Source organism: Cucurbita maxima, unplaced genomic scaffold (genome assembly GCF_002738345.1).
Source record: "Cucurbita maxima cultivar Rimu unplaced genomic scaffold, Cmax_1.0 Cma_Scf00002, whole genome shotgun sequence".
Classification (NCBI taxonomy): Eukaryota; Viridiplantae; Streptophyta; class Magnoliopsida; order Cucurbitales; family Cucurbitaceae; genus Cucurbita; species Cucurbita maxima.
In genome coordinates, this window is record NW_019272018.1 from 2,809,103 (window position 1) to 2,830,530 (window position 21,428).

Below are 21,428 nucleotides of genomic sequence, written 5' to 3' on the forward strand. Positions count from 1 at the left end.
TTTAAAAATATAAAGTTTAATAATATTTTATTATTATTAATTAAGCAAAAAAAAAAAAAAAAAAAAGTTATTTGTTTCCCATTTTGCCCCCGTCAAACTTGTTAAGGGCATTTAACCCAATCATCCTCTAATCTGAGCTCTGTTGATGAGACACCATTTCTGCTTTACTTTTTATTCCGAATTTTTGATTCACAGTCTCTCGACCGCACTGCCATTGGTTCTCTTCTCCAGTTTCGTGGAATTGGATTTGGATAATCTGTTTTCTTTGCTTGTTTCTCCCACATTGTTTCTTGTTTTCTTGCTCAGAAGATTTTTCGAGCTCCACGACGATTTCACCATCTGATTGCGTGAAGTTTCGTCGCATTTTTCGGTCAATTGGCGTTTGCAGAACGATTAAAGCAAAGGGAGCAGCTGGTTTTTGGATATGCTTTAGTGCAAGCCTCAACAGTCTTCACCGTGTTAGTTTCGTCTCTTGCTTCAGTGTAGCGAGCTAGTGCAGTCAATTTTGCTTCTAGCTGGACGAACTTCACGCGGACTGAGGGAGTGGTGGTTGTGATTGTTGGTTGATGGAGTTTTAGCTTAGTTTCAGTGTGTGGATTTGAGAGGTCTTGTCGGAGAGTGATCGAGTGACTGAACGGGTTCATGAATGGAAGGTTTTCGTTTCGAAAATGGATGAGCTATTAGAGATTGATTAGTGCTGAGATTTAGAAATTTTCAAAGGGACGGCATTTTCTTGTCTAGGATGGATAGGATGGCTCAGGATCTTAGTAGGACTGGCGCCGGCGAGAGAGATGTCGAGCAGGTACTTTTTCACATCTTCAGTCCTTTTGTTATGTTTCCACGCAATCATATGTTTATTTCGAGATTCAGAAAAAGAAAAAGAAAAATAACGTATATTGTGTGCTTCAATCGTGATCTTGAGCTTATTTTGCTATCTATTGCATCCTGGTTTTTACCTTTTCCGCTAGTTCTATCAAGTGATAATCTTGCATCAGAATGTGATCAAAGGGATTTGGTTGGGTGTGTATGCATATCTAGGAAGCATGAGGGTGTGTTTATCCTGAACTCTTGTAATCCTTTTTTGAAGTTCTATTTTAGTCTCTAACATTACTAAAAGTAGGTAGGGTTAGATTTATCCTAAATACTATTTTACAATCTTAGCATTCTCTTGAGCATTTGGAAGATCTTTTGCAATATTATGGCTTGGGGTTCTTCCTTTTCCCTTCTGTTGTAAATTCATTCGTCAACGAATTTATCATTTCTCTATAAAGCAAAAGTGTTATGAAGAGAATTTTGACATCACTAACGGGTTAGTGCCCATGGTACGAAGTAGAAATACCGAGGGCCGTTACGTGGGACAGAAAAAGATAATCAGTTCTTATTGGTTTGGAGTATCATAAGCCCTCAGTCTTGATTGTTTAAATTCTGCGGAGGGATGAAGAATAGTATTATTGAGATTAGATGGAGAATAGTATTATTGCGATTTTCTTGTGGGTTGAGGTAAGGTCCACATCTATCATCTTTGATTTTGTAAAGACATCTTGCTCTTCTTGGTCCAACTCTATAATACAACTGCCAAGTGTTTAAATTGGTGAAGGAGTTGGCTTCAGTGTTCAAACTCAGGATTAACCTTCTTGTTAAAGGAATGACCTTAATTTAAGGAATATCGGGTAACTCCCAGCTTTAATTTAAGGAATATTTTTGTAATCCCATTAAATAGTTACCTAGTGTTTAGGAATTTATTTTTCTTGTACTTTTACCTAGTATCTAAGTATTTAATTAGATTTATTTTATGTATTGTTTCCTAGTATCTAGGGATTTAGTTAGTTTTTCTATAGTATGAAATATACAAAGACACATATCTTTCTAGAAATTAATAAAAAAGTGAGTAAGATAATTTTCACTTACAATATGGTATCAGAGTCATTCTATTATTAGAGGTCTAATTAATCAATATAGCATTTATAGTTACCAATCTTCTACCTTGACCGAAATTTATTCAGAGTATTCATAGCTACCGATCTTCCACTTTGAGCCCCACTCGTGGAAGTCAACAATCCCATTTTTGCTCGACAACCCATTTTCCAATGTGAGAATGTATATATATTTTTTCTTTTGTAGAATACTTGAAGGAAGGGAGACCACCTATTGGCCTTTTTTTCTTGGCTCATTTCAAGCCCATTTTTTGCCCAATAACAAATCCGAAGCAAGGAAAATGTATGAGCGGCATTGGCTCGAGCCCACTATTTTTCCATTTTTATTCACTAAAGTTTTCTGTTCAGCATTTGCTTGAAGAGGAGGGCCCATTTTTCTTTGAGAGATAGTCATGTCAGGAGAATCAAAATTTTTGTCACTAGTAGAAGAAATTCCTATAGACAAATGTGATAATGAATCACTCTAAGGGAAAGTAAGATTCTGATTACCTTGTTGATCAAATATCTCAAGGCAAGAACATTTGATTGAGATCTGAATTACTCCACAAGCAAGATCAATTATGTCAAGCTTGAAAGATTTTACACTTGCAATCTAAACTACATAAAATTGCAAAGAAATGTAGCCCTTGGCTAAAGGAAAGCAAAAATGCTCTTTTTACTACATTTTTCAAGTCTCCTTTGCGAAGATAACATACATGGCTTTATATAGCCTCAAAATGAAACCCTTTACCTTCCATGAGTCATTTCAAGAGTTTGTAACCTTCATAACCATAATTAGCCTTATGTAAATGTAACCTAAAAATAAATAAAAATTTTTAAAACTTAATATACATTAACAAAACACCATAAATCTAGATTTTAATCATCCATCATAAACTTTTAATCATCTAAGAATAAGTGAAGCCATATTTGAAGTATCTTGAAGCCCTTGTTGCATAATTGAGACTTGATTCTTCTTAATGTGTAATTGATTGCAACTTGAGTTCAACTTTAATAGAACTTGACTTTATCTTGTGGTAATTTGAACAACATTATTCACAACTTCCTTCAAGTTTATTGTATGATTGATATGCAATCAATTATATCACAATGTCCGAAGAAAGATGATATTCAACCCATTCGATTTTCATATTGACTCAATAGAGAAAAAGAAAATCTTAAATGGTCTTAAATTGTGTGGACATACCTTTAAGGAAATGAAATTTTTTGACATTTCATTGGACCAAGACCAGCAAAGATGTACCCAGGATTTGTTGCATGGGATGAGAATGACTCCACACGAATGTTATGGCTTGATCAAGTTCATCTACAAATCATTGAAGAAGAGGAAACAAGATCTCTAGAAGAAACTGCTTTCCTACTTGGGCAAATGAAGTCTTTTGCTTGATGAACGACCTAGTTTAGATGCATCGACCTAAAGAAAGAAACAATAGAAGAGACAACCAATGGAAGAGTAATAAAGACAATTTATGGTGTACTCACGGCAAGAAACTATGACACATGAATGAGAGTTGTTGGAAGTTGAACGGAAAACCTCTGGCCGTGAATGGGAAAAACGGGGAGGCTCATAGAATCATGGTTGGAGAAACAAGGAAGAAATGTTGAATGCACGAGCTTACATTGCAGAGGAACCAATTCAGAATAGAAATCATCAATCGTGAGGCACACAAAATCATGGTTGGAGGAACTAGGGAGAAATTTCAAAGGAACGGACCTACGCCAAAGAGGAATCTAAATGAGAACAAAAGTCACCAATCGTAGAAACTAGTGGATTCTATAATGAAGCGATTGAGAGATTGAGGGTGTTTTTGGACTCTCTCAACAAGCCATCAAATTCTAGTGTTTTGACAATCTCAAGTAAGTCTTCATTCATCTTTTGTATAAATCCTTTGAGATAGTTAGATTAACTTTTGGATTATAGACTTTGGTGCAACTGATCACATGACCCTCACTCACAATGTTTAAAACATATAAACCTTGTTTGAGGAATAAAAAAATTGCAGGCAAATGGAATTAGTGCAACTGTTGCAAGAATAGGCGATGTATCTTTCTCTCAAACCCTTACACTAAAACATGTCCTACATGTTTCAAAACTATCTAATAGTCTCATTTCTATTCAACAACTTACTCACTGATGCCATTGTAGTGTTCTTTCTACTCGTCATGTTGTGTTTTTGAGGACCAGGTCTCGAGACGGTAGATTGGACTTTCTAAGGAATTGAAGGACCTATACTACTTGCAACTACCTAAGAAAACATTAAGTCATTTCCTTGTTCAGTTCTTAGTTCCTCAAATAAAGATGCGATTTGGTTACATCACCTTCACATGGGTCGTCTCTCATTTAGAGTCTTGAAAATTATGTTTCCAGAATTGTTTCAAGGATTTCAAGGTTTTGAGTTTCATTGTGATATAATGTGAAATTTCCAAACATACACGTGTATCGTTTTCTATCAATTAAAATAAAAGATCTACGCCTTTTCATTTAATTCATAGTGATATATGGGGACCCTCAACTGTTACAAGCCATTCCACCGGTGCCCATTGGTTTCTCACATTAATTGACAATTTTGTGAGCCCCATGATTGGTGCTTGTGTAGCTACATTAGCGTATTAGCGTACTTTTTATTATTTCATTCACATCAATGACATTGTCTCTTATCTAAAAATAGAACTTTACTTATGGTGCTTCCATTATTAAATCTTTGACTTTTTCCTTTATCTTTGTGTTTATAGTTTTCGTACTCTTTATTATACATTAAGTAGGTGGACGAGAAGAGCTAGTGCCATGCTTGAACATATCAATATCTTTTCCATATTAATGTGAAAGCCCATTTCTACGCTTTGCTTGGTTGATCTAATTCTGGTTATTTATTTATTTATTTATTTATTTTAATTCCTATGTAGACAAGCACACAAACACTTTATGATAGATTCCCCGAGCTTTATGTTAGCCTTGTAAGTCTAATTCTGTAATCATGCTGAGTACAGTATTTCTGCCTCTTCATCATTCTTATCATAGGCCATTACTGCTTTGAAGAAAGGAGCCTATTTGCTCAAGTATGGGAGAAGGGGGAAGCCAAAGTTTTGTCCTTTCCGCATTTCCAATGTGAGTACGGTCTTGTTTCTCCAGATGAAAAAGGAATACAAGCACATATTTTCTAAGTGCATAGCTTTGTAACTACTTCTATATGTATTATAATTTATTTCTTATATAGTGAAGGTGTGTACAAACTAGCTCATACATACATAGATTTTTTTTTTTTTAAAAAGAAGAGTAATCCTGCGGGTTTATCTTCTTGTTTATTTTCTACATGTTTTGGGTATATAAGCATGCTTTGATCTGATAATTTGTCGTGCAATCAGATTTGATTATGGTTTTGATATAACTATCCACGATTTTGAAAATGGACATATTTGTTAAGATATATATTTCATCAAATATATATCATTTTTTATACCAGAAGAAAATTCAAAGTCACTAAGTTTATGCATTTATATGCTTAGAGAAACTAGTTTGATGATGCATTTCCCTCTAAAATTTTATTATTTTTGTTCTATATTATTACATGTCTATTTCATATATTTCACAAGTGTTTGATATGTATCTTGCAAATGTCGGTCTTATATTGACTTTGTACGATTAGTGTCTAAGACCATGTTTATTGTGCTAACCAAGTGTTCCATACAAGTCGGAGAAACACACAGACACGCCAGCCAAACTAAAGTGTCCGTACTTCTTAATTTTTCATATTAGTACGTGTGCTTATTCATATGATTCTATGCAGAATGTATAATTTTCAAAAAATATTTTTTGTAATTAAGCATATAAATTAAAAAATATTTTTTTTCTGCGTGTGGTTTTAATGGGTAGATATTGGATTAGCCATCTTTTAGCTTGTCTCTGTATTTCACTTGCACTTCCATTGCAAAGATTCTGAGTAATATCTTTATGGTTTCAGGATGAGTCTGTTTTGATATGGTTCTCGGGGAAAGAGGAGAAGCATCTTAAGCTCAGCCACGTCTCTAGAATTATTTCTGGGCAACGGACTGTAAGCCTCCAATTCAAAATAATTATAATGTCCGAGTATCCAATTCAAAATAACTATAATGTCCGAGTATCCAATTCAAAATAACTATTATTTGGGAGTACCGAATTCAAAATGGTTATCATTTGCGGATATTTCCCATGATATAGCTTAATGATCCACTAGTTCAACGTTAATGTAATTGTATTTGAGTGAAGAAGGTTGCCTTGTGCCATGTCTAACTTTTTCTTTGATGCAATCTTCTTTCATTTTATTATTTGGATATTCAAATGCTTATAGCGACAAATTTGCATTTTCATTTTTTAAGAGAAACAAATTTCATTTATGAATGAAATATAGGAGTAAAAACTCCAAACACCTATTTACGAGTACATAAATATTCTCCAATTGGAGATTAAAGAGGAAAGACTATAATTACTAAATGGGTGTTTGCATTTACACCAAAATAAAGTAGGAAACGGAATAAAATTCATAAAACAACCAAAAATCGAGTAAATATCCCTAAACATTCTTCCATTCCTTTAGCCTCAGAGAATCTAGAAAAAGACTCATTAGAGCAAGCCATAAAATCTTATTTTGAGATTCAATTTTATGGTTAAAAGTTCAGGATGCTAATTGGTTGTCATTTTCATGTCATTCTTAGACAAGAAGCCATTTCGTTAAAAGTAAAGAAATTAATAAGGATTCAAAAGAAGTTACATGAATAATGTTCAGTTGGAAATTGAAATCTATACATGATGGAAGTTTTCTCGTACCTAGTGAAGGTTTTGATTAGATCCAAATGAAATTTAAAGATTCTTTTTTCTCAACAATCTTATATTCGATGCTTCAATAGTACAATCCCATTCCTTATGTATTAAGTTGGGCAAAAGTCCTAGCTTCCAGATTAAAGAAGGTGTTACTATTGTCAATTCAGTCAGTATCCATTTTTAGTAGACTAGTTGTTGACTCATTGTTAACTGCTAATGAAGTGTCAGGAAATTTGAACTCTAGGAAGAAAAAAAAAAGGATGGATAGTGAAGCTCAAATTTGAAAAAGCTTATGCTACAATAGACTGGAATTGTTCCATAGAAAAGAGTTTGGCAGAAGAAGCATCTTGTGAATTGGAGGTTGTATTTCAAACACTTCTTTCTCAGTCCTTGTAAATTGCAAGCTTACAGGTCCTATTAAGGCTTCTAGAGGCATAGGCAAGGAAATCCCCTTTCCCCAATTTTTTTTTTTGGTTGTTGTAGACGTGTTTAAGAGCATTCTCTATAAGAGGAGTTGTGACAGGTTTCTTGATTGGTAAAGATACATCCACACCAACCACCTCCGTGTGACAGCCTAAGATACTCTCCATATATGACCCTTTGTATTCTTAAATGAATGATGAAGGTCGCCTCTATACCAGGGACCTCCTTAAATAAAAGCCCATTTCTATAGGGCAAGTAATAAGTTGTATTCCTGATATGTACTAATTAATTGTGGTTCTAATTTTTTCAGCCAATCTTTCATAGATATCCACGGCCTGAGAAGGAATGCCAATCATTTTCTCTGATATATAACGAGAGATCACTTGATTTGGTGAGTGATTCTTTCACTTATTTACAGTAGTACTAAACTTTTTCTTGTTTTGATACTCCATGGTGTTTTTATTTATGGTATACTAGATATGCAAGGATAAAGATGAAACTGAGGTTTGGTTTAGTGGCTTAAAAACATTAATTTCGCGTATCCATCATCGAAAATGGAGAACTGAATCACGGAGTGATGGGATGCTGTCTGAAGTTAATAGTCCTAGAACATTTACTCGAAGAAGTTCTCCACTGCATTCCCCATTTAGCAGCAATGACAGCTTGCAAAAGGTATATATTTCTTTAGTTTTCGACTTTCTCTCAGCATTGTAAAATCAAGTTAAAGTGATATATCATTACATAAATTTTCAGGAAGGTGGAGAGCACATTAGACTTCACAGTCCTTATGGAAGTCCACCAAAATATGGTCTGGATAAGGCATTATCAGATGTAATGTCGTATAATATTCCACCTAAAGGTTTTTTCCACTCAGATTCTGCAAGTGGTTCAGTTCACTCTTTGTCATCCGGAGGCTCAGACAGCATGCATGGCCACATGAAAGCAGTTCAAATGGATGCTTTTAGGGTTAGTCTATCTAGTGCTGTCAGCTCATCAAGCCAAGGTTCAGGAAATGATGATTGTGATGCCTTGGGGGATGTTTTTATTTGGGGGGAAGGAACTGGCGAAGGTGTCCTCGGTGGTGGAATTCGTCGAGTTGGTAGTTCTTCTGATTCCAAAATGGATTCTTTGCTGCCAAAAGCCTTAGAGTCTGTAGTTGTGCTTGATGTCCAAAACATTGCCTGTGGTAATCGCCATGCTGCCTTGGTGACCAAGCAAGGTGAAGTTTTCTCCTGGGGCGAGGAGTACAGAGGCAGGCTTGGGCATGGAGGAGATTCTGATGCTCTTCATCCAAAGCTTATTGACGCCCTCAGTAATTTAAACATTGAACTAGTAGCATGTGGTGAATATCATACGTGTGCTGTAACACTTTCTGGCGATCTGTATACATGGGGTGATGGAACCTATACTTCTGGCCTTCTCGGGCATGGAAAAGAAGTAAGCCACTGGGTTCCAAAACGAGTAACTGGGCCCTTACAGGGTTTACACGTATCATCTATCTCTTGTGGACCTTGGCATACAGCACTGGTGACATCTGCTGGAAAATTATTTACTTTTGGTGATGGTACATTCGGTGTTCTGGGTCATGGAAATCGAGACAGCACTTCAATACCTAGAGAAGTGGAATCTCTCAGAGGTCTAAGAACTGTCCGAGCTTCTTGTGGTGTTTGGCATACTGCTGCAGTTGTAGAAGTTATAATTGGAAATCCAGGTTCGAATAACAGCTCTTCAGGGAAACTGTTTACTTGGGGGGATGGAGATAAAGGTCGGCTTGGGCATGGTGACAAAGAGGCAAAACTTGTGCCTACTTGTGTTGCTGCTCTTGTTGAACCGAACTTTTGTCAAGTTGCTTGTGGACATAGTTTAACTGTAGCACTTACAAACACTGGTCATGTTTACACTATGGGAAGTCCTGTTTATGGTCAGCTAGGGAATCCTCAAGCTGATGGAAAACTCCCAATACGTGTTGAAGGAAAACTCTCAAAAAGCTTTGTGGAGGAGCTGGCTTGTGGTGCATATCATGTTGCTGTTTTAACTTCTAGAACTGAGGTTTACACGTGGGGCAAGGGGGCGAATGGTCGTTTAGGTCATGGCAGCACTGATGATAGAAATACTCCGACATTAGTTGAGGCTCTTAAGGATAAGCAAGTTAAAAGCATTGCTTGTGGCACCAATTTTACTGCAGCTATTTGCCTTCACAAGTGGGTTTCAGGTGTTGATCAATCCATGTGTTCCGGTTGCCGCCTACCCTTTAACTTTAAAAGGAAACGCCACAACTGTTATAATTGTGGTCTTGTGTTTTGTCACTCTTGCAGCAGTAAGAAGTCTCTCAAGGCTTCAATGGCACCAAACCCCAACAAAGCTTATCGTGTTTGTGATAATTGCTATCATAAGCTTAAAAAGTTTATTGAAATGGACGCTTCTTCCCAGTCTTCACTGAGCAGAAGAGGAAGCATGAATCAGGGATCAACTGAACTTGTGAATAAAAATGATAAGCTGGACTTGAAATCTCGGGCTCAACTTTCTAGGCTTCATTCTGTTGAATCATTCAAGCAGGTGGAAAGTCAGGCTTCAAAGAAAAACAAAAAACTAGAATTTAGCAGCAGCAGGGTCTCTCCAATTCCAAGTGGAGGCTCTCAGCGGGGAGCTCTTAATATCTCTAAATCTTTTAACCCGGTCTTTGGATCTTCAAAAAAGTTCTTTGCTGCATCTCTTCCTGGATCAAGAATTGTTTCTCGAGCAACATCACCAATATCTAGGCGTCCCAGCCCTCCACGTTCAACTACTCCCACTCCTACTCTTGGAGGACTTACCTCTCCAAGGATTGCGGTGAATGATGCTAAAAGCACAAACAACAGACTTAGCCAGGAAGTTATTAGATTAAGGGCTCAGGTAATTTCTTTTTTCATTTTTTTTCTGCTTTTAATCCTTTAATGACACTTATGTGATTTGATTAGTCAAAACTGTAATGATGTTTAGGAAGTGTCAGTGTACTTTTCTCGTTATAATTTGTGTAGATACTTATTCCTCAGAGACCACGAACCTTAGCCGATGGGGCCACCCTATTCGTATTCCGTGCCCCTCTTTTTTGTTCTTTTATTATTTTCTTTAATTAGGTTGCTTCCTTATCAAGAATAGTTTGTACATGCATAGTTTATAAAAGAGGAATATACTTATAATCTACTGGGTGGATTTGTCTTTGGTATGTGGTTATTTCATCTTCTACTGGACACCCTATTAGGTTCATCTCTTCTGCTTCTTTGTTTGGCTTTATCCATGACAGTCTTATCTAATAAAACTTTACGGGAAGTAGTAGACTATACTTATCGTGTTGGAGAATAAGTATGCTTAACCGAATACTCTCTCAGGTTGAAAACCTTACACGCAAAGCACAACTTCAAGAAGTTGAGCTAGAAAGAACAAGTAAGCAGTTAAAGGAAGCAATATCGATAGCAAGTGAGGAGGCTGCAAGATGCAATGCAGCCAAAGAAGTGATCAAGTCACTAACTGCGCAAGTAAGATGGTTTTTAATGACTACTTCATGTTTTCCTTTTTATGACTACATAAATAACTATTATAGCTTGGTTGGTTATGTTGTGCTCGTACATTGGAGACTCTCAAATGTTTTTCTTAAGCATTTGGTCAATTTTAATCTATACCCAAAATTTATTTTGATGCCCGGAATATGTTGCACGATTGTTTTATCCTAGAGTTCAATGCAAATTTTACCTAGTGACTGCTAAATCTCTTTCAATCGGATGGTGAACAGCTGAAGGAAATGGCTGAAAGGCTGCCAGTTGGAGCTGCTCGTAACATGAAATCAACTCTTGCCTCTTTAAGCTCCGGCACAACCTTCAATCATTTGATCAACACTTCTATTGACCAATTAAGTGCTCAAGCAACATCCTTAGAAACCGACTCTAATTGTTCAAGTGTCCAGTTGTTTTCTAATGGGTCGGGTACCCCAAATAACCAGTCTTCAACTCAAAGCAAATTGAGCCAATTGGATTCAGCAAAGAATGGAAATAGAATCAAAGAAAGTGAATCTCGCCAAGAAGCAGAATGGGTAGAGCAAGATGAGCCTGGTGTATATATTACACTCACCTCACAACCCGGAGGTGCCAAGGATCTTAAACGAGTTCGTTTCAGGTATGCACGTTCTACCCATAAAATACTGTTGCAGGTATCCATTGTATGAGTCCTACTGGTAGAAACTCATGATAACCAAGTATTTTTTGTTCTCACAGCCGTACATTTCTTCGTTGTGAATAATTGCAGGTTGTTTAATAATTATTTCTTCTTCATTTTAAATAAAAAAGAAGAAAATTGAATAGTTTGTTTACTAGAAGCATTGTTTTTATTTTTGAGAAAGATTCCTTGTGGTCCATTTCAAGTGTGGAGTATAAATTACAGTTTACAACTTAGTGGTGCCTTAGCAACTACAAATGCTTTTGCAACTATCCGATGTCGATGATCATTCATCATGACAAGTTCTTGTAATTAGCTTCGTTTGGACGGGGTAATCTCTCTCCCTGCCTTTAGGTTGTCGTTTGCTTTGCCTTAGTAGTACACTCATAGGTTTCTTATTAAAAAAAGTTTGGGATACCAAGTTTTGAATGCATACTCCTGCAATATTATTTCTTTCTTATTTCAAATTAATGGTTAATACTAAGTTCATAGTGTTGGAACTTTAGCTTTAGGCTTTTAGATATCGTAGTGATTTAAGAACACCTTGGTAGACTAGAAAGAACAATAAATATAGACTATAAAGAACAATAAATAATGGAAGGGAAATTGTTAACTAAGCGATTTTACTTTCATTTATTATGAGTTTGTTTGTTCATATTGTAAGCAATCGACTGCCTGATGTTCTTTTCTCCATACAAAATTTTCTGAACTATATCATCACTGGTTGATTGCAGTCGAAAGCGATTTACAGAGAAGCAAGCAGAGCAATGGTGGGCAGAGAACCGTGCACGAGTTTACGAACGATATAATGTACGTGTGATGGACAAGTCTAGTATTGGTATTGGAAATGAAGAGTTGACTCATTGATTTGTGCAAACAGCCAGACACCCAATCATTTGCAACTATGATGATGATAGGTTTAAAGAAAGGGACAACATTTGGTGCAATTAGATGAAAAATTAGATGGATTTGATGATTTGTTTTCGAATGTCGATTTCTTCTTTCTTTCAGGTTTAGTGTTTTTCTTATTTGGTTTTCTTTTCTCTTTCTTTTCCATTCTTCTCTGTATGATTGTGTGGGTGGGGGTTATGAGAAATGTAAATACTACTACTTGCTGTCTATTGATGAAATGAGCTTCAATATAATTCCAAAAACATCTTGCCCCTCTTCCTCCCCCTTTTTCTTTCATATTCTAAATCTTGATTATTTATATTTGTTCCTTTTCATATATTAAAACGAATGATTTTTTAGCGAAATTGGTTGTTTAGATTTAAAATTTTAGAAATTTGGGTTGACAACTCTTTGTTGAAAACACTTGTACTCTTTGTTAACACCAATCGAGAAGAGATATATTTATACTCTGTATTAACACTAATCGAGAAGAGATTACAAGATATTCTATAGAAACTATTGCATTACTTTGTGCGTTGGATTTCTTCTACACTACTTTGTGCTTTGGATTTCTTACCTGGAATGAAAATATGAAAATTTTGATAGAGTGGAGAGATATTTACAACAGAGACTAGTCAATCTATTCCTAAAATATTTAAATCTATTCATAAAATATCTAAATCTTTAATTTTGTGATATTTAAATCATTTTTTTAAAATAAATGTACAAATATACAATGAGCTTCATACAATTATTGTGGACCTTGAGCCATATTTTAACACTAATAACCAATATCCCATGAGAACCTACACAAATACAATGAGCTCATACAATTATTGTGTTTGACCCTATTAGATTAGTGATGATATTTTAACGCTATTAACCAATATCCAATGAGAACATGCATAGGGCTTCTAGTATTTGGCATCTAGGAGCTTCTAAACATGCTTATTCGAAGTCAATTGACAGCCAATTGAGTAGTAAAAAAGAGTACCAAGACATTTGAATTTCAAGTTTACTACAGAAACGAATTCTAGTTCATTGCACATATATGAAACTTAATTTGCACATTCAAATTCATCGAAAAATTAGATTCTAAGATTTGGAACTTCTCAACAACCCTACAAAAAGGTTTCAAGAGATGATAGTAGGGAATAGCCATGAAAATAAGTAATAAACCATGGAAGAGAACCTATCATAGTTCCACTTTCTAAAATTAACAAGGTTGTCTCCAAAGCAAGAGTCGTGATGCTTTGCTTCTACAAACAGTTCATCGATGCATAGGTGCAGAAAAAAAAGTCAGTCTATACAACTAACCAAATGGACACTTCTCGCTAATCATATAGATGAATCACTTGATTCAATTGATTGCTTTCTTACGAATGCTTTCCGACTGTGGGAAGATAAGAAAACTTCAATCCTCGTACGACATAGTTTCATCATTCATGTGTAAGCACAAAGTTGAGTTCCCCAAATTGGCAAGAAAATGAAGTTGATGGAAAATCCCAACGCAATGGGGAGCGTGGGGGTGATTGTTGTTTGGCCAAATACTTTGACCAATTAGGAAGCTCAGGAATGAACAATTCATCCGGGTCAGGGTAACATTGTGGGGCGTCAACATCAATCTATAGCATAAAGAGATTCACGACTCAGGATTAAAAACATTATTAAGAGGACAGTAACAAAACTTTTTGAAGTATAAGGACACATTGACATAAAGATTGAAACATGGTGACTAGAAATATACTTTAAGTTTCGACTGTGTATTATCAATTTTATCAAAATTAAAAACTTCTCATATTCCTAGCTAATAGCAATACTTTCATTCTTAATGAATGAAAATAGGCGAATATTCTTGAGTTTAAGACACCTCTCAAGAAAAAAGTATATGTTTAATTAAAAGGAAGAGAAGAAACACATCAAGAAAAATCATATTATATCAATTGATCGATATCATTGTCTTTATATAACCCATAAATTCTCTCAGCCTACACACATCTACCTTAGATCATCTCCTCAAACCATAGTATTTAGATTCAAGAAAATCCCAACACATTAATATTCGTAGTAAGTTGGAATTTATGACTAAAACACGTTTGAATTTTACAATTTCCTCCTATAAGCATTGAGTCAATCTATAGTGATGAATACGTATGCCCTTTTTTATGGTAACAACAGGACAAAGAATAAAAAAAATAAGTAGAGAATAATAATTTGAAAGTAGTTTAAGAAGAATTACCTTTGCTTGATCGGACGTATGACATCCAACTTTGGACAATGAGTCTGCATATGAAAATTTGGGCTTTAAATCTCATATAAAGATGACGGTAAAAAGATAAATTACTGGAGATATTTTACCATTCAGGACTTTCTTAATGAACATAGTAATAAAAGTAATCACAGAACATTTCAGAAAAGCAGTAATCGTTAGCAGACTTAGTTATTATCAAATTGCAAGCAATTTTATCCTCGACATTCAACAACTTACCATGTCCAGGAAGAACAAGATCCAAGTAAAAGGCAGACATAGTGGCTTTTCGTGCATCAACGCATTTATCATGATCATGCAAAAATCTTTCACCACCTACATCAATTTCTTCCTTTGCTCTTTCTTGCTTCCTCAATGGAGCGTCCTGGCGACAGGTTGATTTGTTTGTAATGTCATTTAGAGCTTTACGCCCTGACCCTGCTATCCCTTTCTTGTGAATTATCTTAGAGCTTTTTCCATTTCCATCAGCAGAAAATTCTGTAGAAAATTTATAGAACTTAACAAAGAACATAATAGAGAATACTACAGGATGAACTGCTAAATGATGTTCTATGTTATATGAGAAATGCATGAACATGAAACTTCAAGCCATGGTTTACAGAATCTTTTCACATTAGATCTCCACTGACCAGCTTGACAATGCTCATTGGCCAAACAGATTTCAGCCAAAACTAATGGTTATCATGCAATGTGGAGACTTACTCTTTTGAGTCATGCCCAAATTTTCATTTGGGATAATCAGCCGCCCTGGGGTAACACGACTTGTCATTGTTGTTATTATCTTCTCTTCGATGAATAGTGGCTTGGATAGTGATTGTGCAGATTAATAATCTGAATTCAATAATAACAATAAAAAAATCTTAAAACTAAGAAAATGGGGAATAATATAAATGTATACATTAAGCATAAATTGCACCTTCATATTCGTTATAAGAATACGAAATTAAGTAGCGTGGAATTAATATGTAATATGCAGAGTAGGGCAAGTGGTAAACCAAAGCATTTTTCCTGTGTCCTAATTGTTTACAACACCGGTTAGGAAAGAGCTTTGAGAGGGCCACTCAAACCGTTTGGTCCTTAAATCGGTCCAAGCCCACTAACAGATATTGTCCTCTTTGGCTTTTCCCTCAAGATTTTTAAAACACATCTACAAGGAAGAAGTTTCCACACCCTTATAAAGAATGCTTCATTCTCCTCCACAACCGATGTGGTATCTCACAATCCAGCCCCGAAGCCGCTCCCTTCGGAGCCAGTGTGGACGCTGGCACTCGCTCCCTTTCTCCAATCGATGTGGGACCCCCCAATTCCAGGCCTAACGTCCTTACTGGCACACCGCCTCGTGTCGACCCCCTTGAGGGCTTAATCTCCTCGTTGACACATCGCCCAGTGTCTGGCTCTGATACCATTTGTAAAGATCCAAGCCCACCGCTAGTAGATATTGTCCTCTTTGGGCTTTCACTTCCGGGTTTCCCCTCAAGGTTTTTAAAACACTTCTGCTAGGGAGAGATTTCCACACCCTTATAAAAAATGTTTCGTTCTCCTCCCAACCGATGAAGTAAACTTTCAGGATACTTCGATAGTTCACCTTAAATTCATTCCAGATCATCTTTTTTTTTTTTTTAACAAAATTCAAAGATAATCAACCGAAGTAATGAAATGAGTCAAAATGAACTTCCTTGAAACTAGTACAACACTAAAATATACCATAAATTCTCATGGAAAACCTCTACTTAAACCCTAGCAAGCAGTATAATCACATAAAACTCCTTCTATGAACTTGGAAAGCTATAAACCAAAATGAAATTCCACCAAGAAATACCGACACCAAAATAGAAACGAGAGTAACCGAAAAACTCAAAATTCAACGATGCCTGATTGGAACTCCAGCATAAACATCATAATCAAAGCCCGAACACAACAATCGAGAAAGAAAGGGGAAATGAATGGAAATTGTTAAAAGAACACTACGCGCGATTTACTTGAATGATGTATAGAAAGCGGAGAGACCTGTGATCTTCTCGACAAGGGAACTGAACTCTGCGTAGAAATGGCAGCCCAAAGAAGATGGCGCCTTCTCCCTATTTTGAAATTTTATGTTTAATATATATATATATATATATATATATATAATATGGATAAAACACAAAATTTTGAAGAATTTTTATTATTTTAGAATATTAAAAATTAAAAAAAATTGAAAAAATATATTTTTTTAAATAAAAAAAACGAAGTCGAATCATACGTTAAACAAAATTGTTACGTGGTCGACTTCCATCTTTTTGACAAGTTTTTGCCGCCATTTCCGAACATTGATATATGAGGTTTTCTTGTTTGCGAGCCCACTTGATTCTGTTCTTTCTTCTCTAATTCACGAAATCTGAGAACGAGGTATTGTTTTTGATTTCTTCTTCCTTCATCAGTAGCAGAAGCGAGTTATTGGCGATTCGTTGAACCCTAACATTCCGCTTTTGGATTATTGAGTGTGGAAATTGAATCTAGTTGTGCTCTGAATCAATAGAAAAGTTGTTTGTGGTATCAGTGATGATCTCCGAACAGGCACTGGATTTTTCCTTAATTTGTTTTGATATTTTTGGTTTGGAGTATGTCTTTGATTGGGTTTGTGATAGTTAGCTTTTATTCGAAGTACTGGCTTGTTCTGCTATGGCTTTTGACTGTGGAGCTATATCTCGCTGATGTTCTTTTAACATAACTTTTAGTTGCTAGGAAGTTCATTAGGACTTTCCATACCAATCTGCTCAGTTTCAAATGCCTGAGTTCTATGCTCCACCTTTTCCAAACTAGGTGCTCGATCTCCAATTATTCAAGGGACAAGCAGAATTACCATTTGTAAGCTGCTTTGCTGAAAGGTCAATCAGTGACTCCCTTTTTTCTTCCCCCTGTATCTCACCATATTGTTATACAATAGATGATTTCCAAACTCATTCACGTGGCTTCGTATGAAGCTGAAAATCATTTTGAGCTCTCTTTGAGACAAGCTTTCAATCTTCTTGAACCAAAATTAAGACCTCCGTTTTGCTTAAAGATCCCAAATCCACAAGAATACTTGGAGCTGAATCAAGCTATTCTATATGGGATTTTATGTGAACCACTTTTAGCTAAAACTCATATCAAGCATTTGCATGCGATAGTCATTGATGGTTATGGTCTGATTGTTTATCTGCTTCGGAAGGTTGTTAATGAACTATATCTTAAACTCATTGGTTCAGCAAAAAGTCAGATACTTTTTGTAACTGAGGAAATGATAGATGTATGTGCTGTTGGGGTTGATGGTGTTTTGATATCCCTGTTGAGGCAAATTGTTGGTGGGGATTTTGGTGAAGGGAATTTATGGTTGTGTTTTGAAATGGTGAATCTATTTTTGAACAAGTGGAGTTGTTTGTTGGAAGAATTGCCAGAGGTTATACCAAGTGCATTATATACTTTTCTACGGTTATTAGCTGATCACTGCAGATTATCTACTGCAAAATTGGAGTCTCTGAAGCTATTAGAGATTAAGTTTTGCATTAAAGTAATAAGGGAGCAATTTCATTTTTGCTTGAAGATAGGGAGAGATTTTATTAGACTCTTACAAGACCTAGTTTATGTACCTGAATTTAAAGCTGTATGGAAAGACTTGTTATTAAACCCGAGCAACTTTAAAACCCCTGGTTTTTTGGATATTTCAAATTTTTATTACACAAGAACTTCAAGTCGATACTTTTTGCTTTGTATTACTCCAGAAATGGAGGCCCAACTACGGTTTTTAATGACAAATGTGAAACTGGGCTCTCAAAATCGCTACCAAGTGTGGTTTACCAAGAAATTTTTATGTGGATCTGAGAGGGAAACTGTCATTTCTGACATCATTCGGTTTATATGTTGTGCACATCATCCTCCGAATGAAGTCATTCAGTCTGATATTATTCCAAGATGGGCTGTTATAGGATGGCTTTTGAAATGTTGTAAGAAGAATTATATTGAAGCCAATGCAAAACTTGCTCTATTTTATGATTGGCTTTTCTTTGATGATCAAACTGACAAAATTATGAACATTGAGCCTGCAATGCTGTTAATGATATTTTCTATACCTAGATACATTGATATGGTGCACACTCTTCTTGAATTTCTATTCCTTCTTGTGGACAACTATGATATCGAAAGGAAGGATAAAATAGCTTTGGGTGTCTCATCAGCTTTTAGTGCACTTGTTGAAAAAAGAGTAATTTTTTCATTGGACGCTTTGATTTCTTTTGATGGCCTTTCTCCAATACTACGAGACAGGCTAAGGATACTTTCTTCAGGTAGGAAGGTTCAAGTTCCAAAGGAATCACAATTATTTGGTGTACCTGATCACTCTATAAAGCCTCATTCTCCTCCAAGTAAATCTTGTGCAGAAACTGGCGTCATATATTCTGAAAGGCAACCTAGCAGCATTGTTGTTGCCCATGGAAGTGCTACATCTGTTGGTGCTTCTGTTCCTGTTGTGGTTGATGTATCTGCCTCTTATCATTCAGTTGTGATGGACGATGTATGTGCTTCTCATCATTCAGTTGTGGCAGACGATGTACGTCAGTGTGACAATTTTGAGATTTTGGTGAAAAAACTTGGAGAAGTTATTAGGAAATCCTACAAAATGGGCCTCAAAACTCTGGAAGAACTTCTAGTTTTATTTCTCTCGCTAGATGACAATGCACAAGCTAGCAGAACAATAAGCACTGAAATATTGTCTTCCAGAATTGTAAATACCTATGAGTTGAGCGGGTATAATCTATTTTCTGCTCTTGAACTACTTCCTAATGATCCCAGCTATGATGATGAAATAGGATCTGCCACTGCCTTAATAATCCGTACCTTCATCTTTGATCATGGAAAAAAACTACAAGAATTACTTTTATTTTGTTCTAGGAATGGATTGCCTGTGGGAGCCCGATTGTTGTCTTATGTATTTCGTCTAGCGTATGAGGCAAACAAAGAAGGTCTTACAGGCAATTCAGAGATTGAGAACAGTGATGGTGCAGAAATTGATTCAAAGAACCAGTTTTTGAAGTTTCATATGAATGGGTACTACTCTTTCAGGACTGGTATGAAAGAAAACCCTCAAGAAGCAGTTGTTTCGTTTTCTAAAATAGACAAGGATGTGATTTCTGAGTTGGTAACAAATGCCTTTTCTGCTTATAGATCTTTCCTAGCTAATTCAAAAGATATTTTGTACAAAGACGCAGATGTATCTTTAACCAAGGTCTTCTATCTTGATTTCGTGTCCTGTGTGGAATGGAATGCTAGGAGGGCGAAACACTTATTTTGTTGCGCATTTGATCTTCTCTCAGATTTATGCATATGCAAGGAGGAGATTGTAAAATTACTTGTTACCCAGTTAGATGACACTGATCTTGTGAATATGCAGTTTGAGATCATCAAAAAGAAATTTTCTGTGTTTGGTAAGGATGCTGAATCCATTTTTCTTTTAGTTAAAAGCTCTCTGAACTGGGGTTGTTTCGAACAACATAAACTCTGGGGCTTGATAAGGTCAGAGCTTATAGTCTCAAAGGTTCAGGTGGAGAGCATAGTTCTGAAGCTTTTCTGCTCCGGTGTAATAGATGGAAGCATGCATGCCATTGCCGTCGAAGGTCTTTTAAATTTATGCTGTTATAATGCACCATCACCTCAACTTGTTGAGGCTATCATGTTATTACCTAATGATGCATTTCAGGGCTTCTCTGCTGCTGTCTTGGCTGCCTGGGTTGTATCGAATGAGTCAATGCTATTTCATAGTTTGGTTGATTTTGCAGAGAAACTCAACAAGACGAGTGAGAGTGAAATTGTGGTAAATCAGTCTGCAGTCTTATGGTTGGTGAATTATTTTAGTGCTCAAGGAATGAGCTACGAAACCATTTATAGCAACCTGTATGGAGGTTTCTTGGGTGGAAAAGAAAAACAGTCATGAAAATGTGTGGTTTTGTGTTAAAGGTAAGTACGAGATGACTTTCCCAATTGTTTTTGGTTACTAATATCTTTTAAAGTTTTTTCTGGATTAGATTCACGATCAAAATCTAAGATGTTTGCCAATAATGGAGATAGAAGTTCAATCAGATTCTAAATAAATGACTATTTTTCTGATGAGTTGGTTTTCAAAGAGAACTTTCTCCCTAACTATTGAATCAATGACTAACTTTCTCCTTTCCCACTCGCTGCTTATAACCAAATACCACAACAAGCTCCCTAACTATTTGCTAATATACCCCTTGTAGTGCCTCTAATATCCTCCAATGGCATTCCTGTCATAAACTTTCTGTGAGTTTACTAAATGATGGGGGGTTTGCATAGTGGGAGGATTCAACAAGCAGAGGGCGTTGCATTGGTGACATGGACCAAAACTTAAAAAGTTCATTTCTGTCGTGTCGTCGCAAATGTAAGTGACCTCCATTTAGAAATATCTATCTTGTATTCTATTTGTAATTAAATGAGGAAGAGATATAATCTCACACATGCACAACTGGAAATCAGTTTCCATCCTACTTGCATCGTTGTACTTTATTGCTGAAAGGACTCATCTATTGTGCTGAGATTTCATGGAAATGTGGATGCTCTTTTTGGGGCCAAGTAGATAATAACAGGTTTGTTTTCTCTATTGCCAGTACCATCAGTATTCATGCTTTACAGTTGAATGCGGAATTCATTACTGATACCTTGAAGTAACTTCAATTACATCATGGACTTGTATAAAATGAGCTACATGACAAGCTCTATTATTTGTTAGGTCTCATTCTCTTTGATTGTAATTCATTTAGTCCTGGTTGGCTCCTTTTAGGCCGTTAATTATTTGTTAGGTCTTATTCTCTTATATTGTAATGCATTGAGCAAGCTTGTCAAGGTCCTTTTCGGGTGGTGTTTTACAGTCCTTTTTTTTTTTTTTTTTTTTTTTTTTTTT

At 35.9% G+C, this 21,428-nt stretch overlaps 3 protein-coding genes across 7 annotated transcripts in view; 2 read left to right on the forward strand and 1 right to left on the reverse strand.

The window, feature by feature from the left end:
* The first annotated feature begins 146 nt into the window (after nt 1-146).
* Nucleotides 147-12,510, forward strand: LOC111472331 (PH, RCC1 and FYVE domains-containing protein 1-like). The gene is made up of 9 exons (XM_023118005.1): nt 147-802; nt 4,954-5,040; nt 5,894-5,983; nt 7,463-7,543; nt 7,630-7,824; nt 7,906-10,044; nt 10,521-10,667; nt 10,922-11,301; nt 12,075-12,510. The coding sequence occupies exons 1-9, from the start codon at nt 743-745 to the stop codon at nt 12,205-12,207; spliced, it is 3,312 nt and encodes a 1,103-aa protein (XP_022973773.1). The 5' UTR covers nt 147-742; the 3' UTR covers nt 12,208-12,510.
* Nucleotides 12,511-13,418: 908 nt separating this feature from the next.
* On the reverse strand, nt 13,419-16,790 carry LOC111472376 (protein PATRONUS 1-like). 2 transcript variants are annotated; one of them, XM_023118061.1, is made up of 6 exons: nt 16,743-16,790; nt 16,508-16,578; nt 15,203-15,331; nt 14,720-14,977; nt 14,471-14,514; nt 13,419-13,856 (listed from the first exon to the last, which is right to left on the reverse strand). In XM_023118061.1, exons 3-6 carry the CDS (start codon nt 15,267-15,269, stop codon nt 13,671-13,673), a joined length of 555 nt encoding a protein of 184 aa, XP_022973829.1. In that variant the 5' UTR covers nt 15,270-15,331; nt 16,508-16,578; nt 16,743-16,790; the 3' UTR covers nt 13,419-13,670. The 2 variants fall into 2 exon arrangements, with proteins under 2 accessions (XP_022973829.1, XP_022973838.1); XM_023118070.1 differs by lacking the exon at nt 16,743-16,790 and having other exon boundaries at nt 16,473-16,570.
* A 92-nt stretch (nt 16,791-16,882) lies between these two features.
* The window catches only part of LOC111472338 (integrator complex subunit 3 homolog), a 5,463-nt gene continuing 917 nt past the window's right edge, over nt 16,883-21,428 (forward strand). For 2 of the 4 annotated variants that reach the window (XM_023118012.1, XM_023118021.1), the window contains exons 1-3: nt 16,883-20,466; nt 20,747-20,892; nt 21,005-21,114. In XM_023118012.1, coding sequence (XP_022973780.1) covers nt 17,427-20,444 — 3,018 coding nt within the window. In that variant the 5' untranslated portion in view covers nt 16,883-17,426 and the 3' untranslated portion in view covers nt 20,445-20,466; nt 20,747-20,892; nt 21,005-21,114. Of the gene's footprint in view, nt 20,467-20,746; nt 20,910-21,004; nt 21,115-21,428 lie in introns of those variants that run through there. The other 2 variants (XM_023118029.1, XM_023118037.1) reach the window with 2 other exon arrangements.

Excerpts from the sequence above, each read along its gene's own strand:
- LOC111472376 (XM_023118061.1), bottom strand. The coding sequence starts at position 15,269 with ATGACAAGTCGTGTTACCCCAGGGCGGCTGATTATCCCAAATGAAAAT. Across the intron at positions 14,978-15,202 it reads TTTGGGCATGACTCAAAAGA|AATTTTCTGCTGATGGAAAT; the intron begins GTAAGTCTCCAC and ends AATTTTCTACAG. Across the intron at positions 14,515-14,719 it reads TCTTGTTCTTCCTGGACATG|ACTCATTGTCCAAAGTTGGA; the intron begins GTAAGTTGTTGA and ends TTTCATATGCAG.
- LOC111472331 (XM_023118005.1), top strand. The coding sequence starts at position 743 with ATGGATAGGATGGCTCAGGATCTTAGTAGGACTGGCGCCGGCGAGAGA. Across the intron at positions 803-4,953 it reads GCGAGAGAGATGTCGAGCAG|GCCATTACTGCTTTGAAGAA; the intron begins GTACTTTTTCAC and ends TTCTTATCATAG. Across the intron at positions 10,045-10,520 it reads TTATTAGATTAAGGGCTCAG|GTTGAAAACCTTACACGCAA; the intron begins GTAATTTCTTTT and ends ATACTCTCTCAG.